Source organism: Arachis ipaensis, chromosome B5, assembly GCF_059453495.1.
Source record: "Arachis ipaensis isolate K30076 ecotype BB chromosome B5, ASM5945349v1, whole genome shotgun sequence".
Taxonomy (NCBI): Eukaryota; Viridiplantae; Streptophyta; class Magnoliopsida; order Fabales; family Fabaceae; genus Arachis; species Arachis ipaensis.
The window spans coordinates 158,290,408-158,299,667 of NC_142440.1; the positions used below are offsets into that span (position 1 = coordinate 158,290,408).

The window sequence follows — 9,260 nt, forward strand, 5'->3', positions numbered from 1 at the left end:
ATATGTGAAATACCGAAATTACCCGTATATCAGTGTATTTCATAAAAATCTGCAATCATACAAAATTCAAAATTAATTTGCGTAATTTTATTCACAAAAGCATTTTCGTAAATGATTTTTTAGATAAAGCATAATTTTTTTTGTCTCTAATATTGTGATTTTTTTAAAAAAATATCTCTAACATTTGATTTTATTTAATTTTGTTTCTAATATTTTTAGTTTATAACAAAATTATTTTGGATGTTAATTTTATTTGAAACATTAGGCGTAAAATTAATAACATTTAGGGATAGTTTTAAAACAAATCGAAAACATTAAAAATAAAATTGTATAAATAAAAAAAGTTAAGACTAAAATTAAATATTAAAAATATTTAAAAAAAAGTTACAAATCTTTGAAAAAAATATACTTTATTTTTATTTTTTATATTAAAATAAAAATGATATTTTTAAAAAAAAATAAATTTTGACTTTTAATTCGAAGTTTATTAATTAAAAATATAAAGATATTTTTTATTTTTTAAAATAAAAAATATTTAAATTTTTTCATTTAAAATATATAATAATAAACAAATTTTTTAAAAAGAGTTAAAAATAAAAAAATATATTTTTAATTCATCAAAAATTTATTTATTTTCGAAATAAAAAGTGAAGAATATATCTAATTTTTAAAATCATAAACAATAAAAGTGTTAATCCTACATATAAATTCAAAATATAAAGATTAGACATCCAATTTTTAAAGAACAAATCGATTTTTAAAAACAAAATTTGGACTATTCGATTTATGAATTAAAAAAATCAAACCCTCATATTTATTACAATATTTAAAAAAATTCTATTACAAAGCAATCGGACTAACCGATTACAAATATCCGTACCACAAGAAAAACACCAACATCATCAATATGTCTGGATTGCACACGATTTTCCTCCATTGTAAAAAGATTTAGCCACGGATTTCATGATAAAATTTAATTTAATAATTTATTACCATTTACCAGAGACCAATGTATAGCTCCATAAAGGGAACTCTCGTTTTGCATTATCACTGTTTTTCTTTCTATGTTGATCTCCAATGGCCTCTGCTTCGCTTCTTCTCACTCTCTACACGCTTTCGCTGCTTCTTTCACCCTCGTTTTCCGACAGGTAAATTTACAAGTTCGCCCTCACTTTTTCCCCAATTCTCTGATTTGGTTGAATTAGGGTCTAAACTCAATTATTATTATTGGTGCTGTGAATTTTTATTAGCAGCAGGAAAGAACTAAGGGAGAAGGAGGGGTTGTTGTTGTTGAAGAAGGAAAATGCATCATCACATTATATGTTAGGGTTAGGCCACTCAGTGAATCCAAACAGCATTGATCCAACACGTGTTGTCCAGATCTCATGGCAACCAAGGTCAGGTACTTTCTACTCTCTACAACTTTTTCTCCACTTGAAGCATTCTCATTTTTTCATGACTTAGGTATTCAGTTAATCTCTTTGCTTTTTTTCTTTTTTGTTATTGTTTTAAATGCATTTGAATGATCTATTATGTTATAATTTAATTTCTATGCAGTATGCACTATATCCATTTGGGTGCTGGTATGTAGATTGAAGTGGTTTCTTTTGTCTAATGACAGCTCTTGATTGAATGCTAATGCATAGAAACTAAACTCATTTTATTATGTGCTCTAATTCGTTTGATTATTAAACTTTGATGATATTGTATCTGTTACTACAGAGTCTTTCTATATAGAGAGTTCTTGTCTGCCAAGGAGTGTGACTACCTTATTTCTTTGGTATGGTTCTTTTTTCATTTCTTTTTATTTTTTGCTTTTTATTGTCATTCAGTCAAGTTGTTGATTCTTTCCTTTTCTTTTTTCCTTTTTCTTTTTTAAATTTTGGGTACTAAGGCGTATGATGTGAACGAAAAATCCTTTGATGCGGCCAATGGGAGACTTGCATCCGAAACTTCATTGGATATCGAAGTGAGTCTTTTAAGTTTTTCCATACCTAGTTGCATGGTTTAGGCTCTGGCAAATTATTAGGTTATACTGTGATGACTAGTTTTAGCTTTGACTGTGTTTTTCTTCCTTCAATTTTGGTTCATTTTCATGTTCTCTATTATTGCATGGTGAAATTTTGTATTTTTGTTTGTTTATGTGTACCTTAAATTAAGGCAAATCAATGAGGTGTTTCTTAATATTCATGTATACTTCTAAGGACTCATTGCATGCAGTTCTTCGATTGTGATCCTTAATGTTCATACGGAACTTGAAAACAGAGAGAAATTGTATATGCATGAGACTGCTGCAGCCAATGTATACCTGCTTGTTGTTTTAACCTTGCTGCTTGACCACATTTAGCTCATTACCAACCTTGTGGACATTATTATGATGATGTTCTAAATTGATTTAGGATGATATTGTTGCAAAGATTGAAGAAAGAATTTCGCTTTGGACTTTCCTTCCTAAAGGTATCCAATTGTTATGTTCAGGCCTGTATTTGTCTGCCTGTGTTCTGTATTACACACTCTAATATAACGGTTGTCTCGTTTGTTAATCATTTTTACTAGAGAACAGCAAGCCTTTGCAGGTCAAGCATTATGAGCTTGAACAGGATGGCCAGAACTTAGATTATTTTACAAACAAGACCAAATTGGAATCAAATGGACCTCTAATAGCAACCGTTATTTTATATCTCTCAAATTCTACACAAGGGGGTCAAATTCTCTTTCCCGAATCAGAGGTGAGTGAGGCCACTCCAGAGATTTTCCTTCCAATGTGTTTATTTGTTTTTTGGAGACCAACTTTGATACACTGCCATTGTAAACTGTTATATACTGTCTTCACTGTGTGTGATTTTTTCAATACCTTCAGTGTGGTTACATAACATAATTGATGAATGTAACATTGTTAGCGTATCAAAACTAAATGCTCAATATCTTGCCTGGTATTGGACCTGTGTTTACCATTTAATCATGTTAAATATACTCTCAGCCGAAGAGTAGCGGCATGTCGGATTGTGGAGAAAGTAACAAGTTTCTCCAGCCAGTAAAAGGGAATGCAGTTCTGTTCTTCTCCCTCCACCTAAGTGCAACTCATGACAAGAGGAGTATACATTCTAGATGCCCTATCCTTAAGGGGGATATGTGGTCTGCAATTAAATACTTATATGCAAAACCAATTGGTGAGAGTAAGGTCCCAACCGTATCAGATGGTGGTGATTGTATTGATGAGGATGACAATTGCGCTGCTTGGGCGGCCATGGGAGAATGTCAACGAAATCCTGTGTTCATGATTGGTTCCCAAGATTATTATGGTACATGTAGGAAAAGTTGTCATTTATGTTGATTTTGCACACACTGCTAATACAAACTTATTCCATTTTGTTGGAAATATGAATTCCTTTGTAAAAATGATAGTGGTAGGTATTCCACATCTTATGGTGCTCAATATTGTCTTAGAATCGGGTACTATAATGTTTTGGAAACCTTCAATTTAATGTACGGTTCATGAAAACTTATTTGCAAATTTGGCACCAAACTCAAAGGCACAAGAGAATTTGCCATAATAAAAACCAAAAAACTTAGGACTACCTAAGAAAAACCTAACTTTTTGTTACCAAAATAGAAAAGAAATTGGAGAATAAAACCAAAAGTTACGTATTTTATTTAAATTATATTTTTTTAAGTCTAAATTTTTATATATTTTTATAAAATTTTATTTTTTAATCATCACTTCTTTTTTTTTCATTTTGCATACTTTCTCTCATCCGTTTCTCTTTCTAATTGGAGGTGTATAACTAGAAGCAAAATTAATTAGTAAATTAAAATATATAAAATTATAAATAAAAATGCTTTAGATTTCCAAACATCTTCTTAATTACAAAATGGAGAAAAGAATTGGTTACCTTTTATAAGATTCTAAGACATGTATAATATTCTCAGTCTTTTGTTCTAAATTAATGTTCGGTTATAACTTGTCATATAAATTAAATTAAATTAAAATATATAATTAATATTATTGAATATTTTAAATAAATACTTATTTAGTGACATGACATTTATTTTAGCGCCTTATTATCATTTGTGGTTAGTGCAAAGCGTATGAAGGAAGTGTCCCAAACAAAAATAAAATATAAACGTCGTCGATTGGAGCGCGAGAGAATGATTTTAAAATCTCGCACGATAACGGCTACTTCCAAATTCTGCTGGTTCCTTTCTCTCTTATTCTTATCATCTCACTTCTCACTTCTCACTTCTCACTTTCTCTCCCATCAAAATCAACGCTAACAGGTAACACAGTTCGCATCTCAATTTCGCATTTTCAAATGGCTTCAACGCACCACGACAACGCAGGATCTACTCCCGCCCGCAAGGTTCGGGTTGTGGCCAAACTCCGAGGCAGTTTGCGTCAGGAGCCTGATTCCGAGCCTAAGCTCAATTCATGGATCTCGGTGAATAAGCCACAAGGGGAGAATTTTGAGAGCGTTACTTTATCCTTTGGAGAACAATCTTCTAGGTATGCATATGCCTCATTTTTTTTCCGAAGTAGTTGCAGTTTCAGGTTTGTGCAATTGACGTGAAATAATTCAAAATTCTGAGGGTGCGATTTTGCATTGTGTGAAGTTATGTCATAATTGGAGATTTTAACAAGTCGTAGCAGCTGTAGTAAATCTCATGAGTCCGTCATTTTAATTTGAGAAGACAAAAATGGTGATTAAGTTAGGGTGTATTATCGTGAATTGTACAAATTGAAATTTCAGCTCCTTTTCGGTCTATAATTGTTGATGAATTTGATTTAATTTTCGTATAGGCTCCATTTGACATGGAGCTTTAGGGCTTCATTGATGAATTTCAAGTTTTCATGACACTTTGTTGATTTCATCTGTTGTGCAGTCGGTATTGGATGCATTATTGCTATGAGGAACATGAGGAGAATGAGTTGATATATTCAAGAGAGGTTAAACCTCTTGTTTCAGCAGTGTTTGAAGGTCATAATAGCACCGTTATTGCGTGTGGAGCTAGAGGCAGTGGCAAGACCCACCTAATTCAGGTTTGACTCAGTTGGTCATGCTAGAGTCTTTCTTTGCGCTTTTCTTTGTGTGTTTGGGAAAAATTTTGATTGTTAGTTTTTGTAGTAGAATCATGTGCGTAGTAGGCTAATAATTTCTGTGTTTTTCAAGGGTTCTGCTGAAAAACCGGGTCTGGCAATGCTTGCAATTGCTGAGTTCACCTCCTTGGCTGAGAAAAATGGGAAGTGGATATCCATTTCTTTCTATGAAGTTGATCACCAGGATCATGCTGTTGATTTATTAAATCCAGGACACCCACCAATTTTGGTTTATGAAGATCGTGGTAGAATTCAGTTTAAAGGACTAAGTCAAGTAAAGTCTATTCTACTTGCCATCTTCTAATCTAGAAAAATGATTTTTCCAACATGAAAAATTGACATCTAATAAAAGGCTATGCTGTGTTTTTTTTATTGCAGATTCCTGTGAAATCCGTTGCCGAATTTCAGAACTTCTACTTTGCTGCATGTTCTGCGCAAAAGACTATTACAAGAAAGGGCTTTGAACATGCTCGTAGAAGTCACATGGGATTAATTGTGAATGTCTTTTCTCAAAATGCAAGTGTAGAAAATGGTCTTGTGAGCAAAATGAGTTTCGTTGATTTGGCAGGTGTTAAAAATGAACCATAATTTAATCTTTTTCACACACACACACACACACACATATATATATATATTATCAATGTGATATATAAAAAATACTACTAACAGTTCTGTACTTTTATCATCAGGTTATGAAGATGCTAGAAAGAAAAGCAGTGACACCATTTGCCTTGCTGAGACTAACAAAATTAACAAGTCCATTTATGCCTTAATGAATGTTTCTCATGCTTTGAGCACCAATGAAAGCCGAGTTCCCTATCGAGAAAGCAAACTTACACGCATGTTGCAAGATTCGTTGAGGGGGACTGGCAGAATTTTGATAGTTGCCTGTTTGGTAATCATGACTTTGCTTTTTAGATATTTGTTTTCTTATTCTTCAAATTATTTGTATCATTATTATAATTCTGATTTTGATCCTTTTTCTTTTCTGTACTGTGAACGTAGAACCCATCATTTTGTCAAGATACTATTTACATGGTAAGCTTAGCATCACGATCATGTCAATCAATTCAACGAACATTCTTAGATTCAACAAAGAAAATTTCAAGTTCAGCAAGCCAGATTAAGACTTATCAGAAGAGGCAGATGACCAAGAGTGTTTTGAAATCCGCTAGGAAAATACCTGCCTCTGTATCATATCACTCGGAAAAGAAGGTTGTTGCTGCACCGAAGTCTGCAATCAAAGCAAGGTGCATATTGATTTTTTTTTCCCCATATTTTATTAGGCTATTGTTTCCATTTTGTGGATATTAACTTTTTTTTGTTTCAAATTTAATTGAAGGAAATTATTTGATGAAGCAAGCAATTCTGCTGCTAGAGCTAAAAAGGTACTGGTTTCTTTTCTTTTCTTTTTTATTTTTTCCCCAATATACTTATATGTACTATCCTTTTCAACTATATTAATTACAATTCTTTACATTTGCCTCGCCTTAAAGGAGGGCTTTGCAAGAAAATGTATATTCCAATTGGACCATTACTAGTCTAGCTAATTTTGTACCAGAAATTTTACCAAGTGCATTCAACAAAGTCCTTTTCAGCTATAGGCTTAACCTTTAAACTTCACTACTGGAAGAGATGAAGGTTTTAAGAATTTAGCTTCACAATAATGATAAATTGGATATATATGGAGTTAAGTTGTTATTAATGGATAATTTATTTTGTAGAGGAATCGAGTTTTGTAACAATAAATTATGATATTTGACTTGCAAAGACAAAATTTGTAGAATTTAGAACTACAGAGTGAGGTGTAATATTAATGGATAATTTACCTTGGGCAGGAAATTTCCATGGTACAAAATTCATCTGAGACTCTATTGGTAAACCAGGACAATTCACTAGACATTACTGGAAATCATGTTGAATCCAACACTAAAGTGGTAAAGGTAACAAATAATTTACCTTCTATCTTATCGATCAAAACCTTGGCACAACTATGTTCTCATTGTTGATAACAGCTTGGATATTGTTTTATGCAGGATAATTCACTGCCAGATGCTAGTAAGAATGTGAAAGGCAATCTGATGGTGGAAAATGTAATTATCTGATCTCATATAATTGATTTAAATTTGAGCAAGACGTTGAAAACATTTACATAGTTGATACTTGACATTTTTTCATATAGAATACTTATAAGCATACTCAATGCAGGGTGATTCGTCTTTGAATACTAGCAGTGAAGTGGAAATCTACCCTATAGAGGAAAAGGTAATTTTATTAATGTTACTAATCCTTCAGCTTATTATCAGTTTCTCCCCTCAATTTGGCCTCCATAAAACCTATCAAAACATTCTTATTGAAAGAAACTGGTTCATAGCAGAAAATTTTTTTTGGATTATTTTCAGTAAGGCTCTCCCTTGTCAATGTCTGTAAGAATGGAAAGTATTGCAACCTAGGCGATGTTATTATTTAAGTATGAAAAACATGAAACTGATGTTGTTAATGTGCTTATGTAGGGAATTTCTCTCAATGGAGAGAATCATCAAGATGCCAGTAATTTCTATGAGGCGGTGGAATTAGTTCACGAAGGTAGAGGTTTACACAAATGAGATTGTTTGACTTATCATGTTTGTATATGATGAAATATCAAAATGGCTTCTTTTTATTGTCATAACAGACCTTAACATGAACAAGGAGAACAACAGTTTAATGATAATTGAACAAGGACAACAAGCATTGGCAATGGTTCAAGAAGGTAGATGTGAGCAAATAAGTTTTGAAGCAAAGTTGTTAGACTAATCATATTATGATGAATGCCAATTTGTGTTTATTTTTATTTATTTATTTATTTATTTTGCCATCACAGGTCAAAACATAAACAAAGAGAACAACAGTTCAATGGCATATGAAGGTGGTTCTACACCAATCAGTTCTCAATTGCGTGATCTTTCTAACCGTTTTAAATGGCTCTATTCGTCAACACCATGGCAGATATCAGAAAAGGAATGCATTTCACTTGATAGCACTTCTGTAGATATCATGGAACCCAAAACTCCTGTAGTTGAACAAACTACGAGCCTTAATGATAGACGGGATATAATGAATCCCAAAAGTCCATGGGAAACATTTAGTGTGCATGGTTCTGGCATGAAGGTCTGTTCTATTTATAGTATTGCCAAATGACTATGTTGAAATGTGTACCTTCAGGTTATTAACTCGTAGTTTCTCTTAATTGCAGAATTCTCTTGTTGAAGAATATCTAAGATTTTTAAACTCAGCTAACAAGTAAGTCACATTGCCAATTATTATGAACAGAAAGCGCATAGTCATTCCCAATGCATTTAATGATTATGTGATTATCATAACTGTTACAACCTTTGAATAGCTCTATGTATAATTCATAGCTCCTTTGAGATAATTAGCTTACTTTGTTTGCTTTTCTTCACTATGTTTTTTCTAAATACTTACAGGGAAGAATTAAAAAAATTGAAGGTTAGAATGCTCCACCTTTCATTGCTTTGATAATTTTTTTCCCTTTTCATTTTATACCTTATGGAACTGGTAGAACTTTTGTTACAGGGAATTGGAGAGAAGAGAGCAACCTACATACTTGAGCTTCGCGAAGAATCTCCCGAGCCTTTCAAAAGTGTAAGTTCATAGTAAAATTCTTCCCGAGTTGATAGTTTCTTACAAGTGAGATATATTAATAACCGACTCCAAACCAAATTTTTGGCAACAGCTTGATGATTTAAGGGATATTGGACTTTCAGCAAAGCAGGTATCCATTCTTCTGTTACAGTTTGTCATTTTCATTTTCATTTTCATTTTTACTATGAAAAAAAATATCAATATCTCATGGCATATAACCTAAGCTATAATGTTTATACAGATCAAGGGAATTATGAAAAAAGAAGTTGGAGAGCTTTTCAACTAGCTGAAAAGTGAATATGTTTGTCTGTGCAGTACTGCAGTAACCTTGTACTACGTTTGTATCCAGAGAAAATTATATGAATGGCAACCTGAAGTTGCTCTATGTAATGTTGTAACCTTGACTTTGTGGGCATTGGTAATTGCGTTTGATAGTTTCATTGCTATATGAAATTCTGATGTTGGAGACAAAACAAAAGTATGTTTTAAGAGGAAATCTAGGTAAATATGTTTTCTCTTC

At 32.3% G+C, this 9,260-nt stretch overlaps 2 protein-coding genes across 7 annotated transcripts; both read left to right on the forward strand.

The window, feature by feature from the left end:
* Positions 1 to 876: 876 nt before the first annotated feature.
* On the forward strand, positions 877 to 3,514 carry LOC107644856 (Oxoglutarate/iron-dependent oxygenase). 3 transcript variants are annotated; one of them, XM_016348797.3, is made up of 7 exons: positions 877 to 1,148; positions 1,251 to 1,397; positions 1,723 to 1,780; positions 1,895 to 1,969; positions 2,400 to 2,457; positions 2,557 to 2,729; positions 2,981 to 3,514. In XM_016348797.3, exons 1-7 carry the CDS (start codon positions 1,078 to 1,080, stop codon positions 3,332 to 3,334), a joined length of 936 nt encoding a protein of 311 aa, XP_016204283.1. In that variant the 5' UTR covers positions 877 to 1,077; the 3' UTR covers positions 3,335 to 3,514. The 3 variants fall into 3 exon arrangements, with proteins under 3 accessions (XP_016204283.1, XP_016204284.1, XP_088344348.1); XM_016348798.3 differs by having other exon boundaries at positions 950 to 1,148; positions 1,254 to 1,397; XM_088488222.1 differs by having other exon boundaries at positions 1,053 to 1,148; positions 1,254 to 1,402.
* Positions 3,515 to 4,089: 575 nt separating this feature from the next.
* On the forward strand, positions 4,090 to 9,218 carry LOC107644857 (ATP binding microtubule motor family protein). 4 transcript variants are annotated; one of them, XM_016348800.3, is made up of 18 exons: positions 4,181 to 4,504; positions 4,882 to 5,038; positions 5,169 to 5,369; positions 5,474 to 5,663; positions 5,785 to 5,990; positions 6,101 to 6,345; positions 6,438 to 6,483; positions 6,934 to 7,038; positions 7,132 to 7,188; positions 7,304 to 7,360; positions 7,609 to 7,681; positions 7,770 to 7,853; positions 7,959 to 8,245; positions 8,331 to 8,377; positions 8,563 to 8,584; positions 8,672 to 8,740; positions 8,832 to 8,870; positions 8,982 to 9,218. In XM_016348800.3, exons 1-18 carry the CDS (start codon positions 4,314 to 4,316, stop codon positions 9,024 to 9,026), a joined length of 2,121 nt encoding a protein of 706 aa, XP_016204286.1. In that variant the 5' UTR covers positions 4,181 to 4,313; the 3' UTR covers positions 9,027 to 9,218. The 4 variants fall into 4 exon arrangements, 2 of the variants coding, with proteins under 2 accessions (XP_016204286.1, XP_016204287.1); XM_016348801.3 differs by having other exon boundaries at positions 7,770 to 7,847; XR_015883523.1 differs by lacking the exon at positions 8,563 to 8,584 and having other exon boundaries at positions 4,090 to 4,504; positions 7,770 to 7,847; positions 8,331 to 8,381; positions 8,658 to 8,740.
* The last annotated feature ends 42 nt before the right edge of the window (positions 9,219 to 9,260 follow it).

Bases quoted from the DNA above. Each gene is read 5' to 3' on its own strand.
- LOC107644856 (XM_016348797.3), top strand. From the start codon at position 1,078: ATGGCCTCTGCTTCGCTTCTTCTCACTCTCTACACGCTTTCGCTGCTT. The intron at 1,398-1,722 runs GTCAGGTACTTT...CTGTTACTACAG, and splicing joins CAGATCTCATGGCAACCAAG to AGTCTTTCTATATAGAGAGT. The intron at 1,970-2,399 runs GTGAGTCTTTTA...AAATTGATTTAG, and splicing joins AAACTTCATTGGATATCGAA to GATGATATTGTTGCAAAGAT.
- LOC107644857 (XM_016348800.3), top strand. From the start codon at position 4,314: ATGGCTTCAACGCACCACGACAACGCAGGATCTACTCCCGCCCGCAAG. The intron at 5,664-5,784 runs GTGTTAAAAATG...TTTTATCATCAG, and splicing joins GAGTTTCGTTGATTTGGCAG to GTTATGAAGATGCTAGAAAG. The intron at 5,991-6,100 runs GTAATCATGACT...CTGTGAACGTAG, and splicing joins TTTTGATAGTTGCCTGTTTG to AACCCATCATTTTGTCAAGA.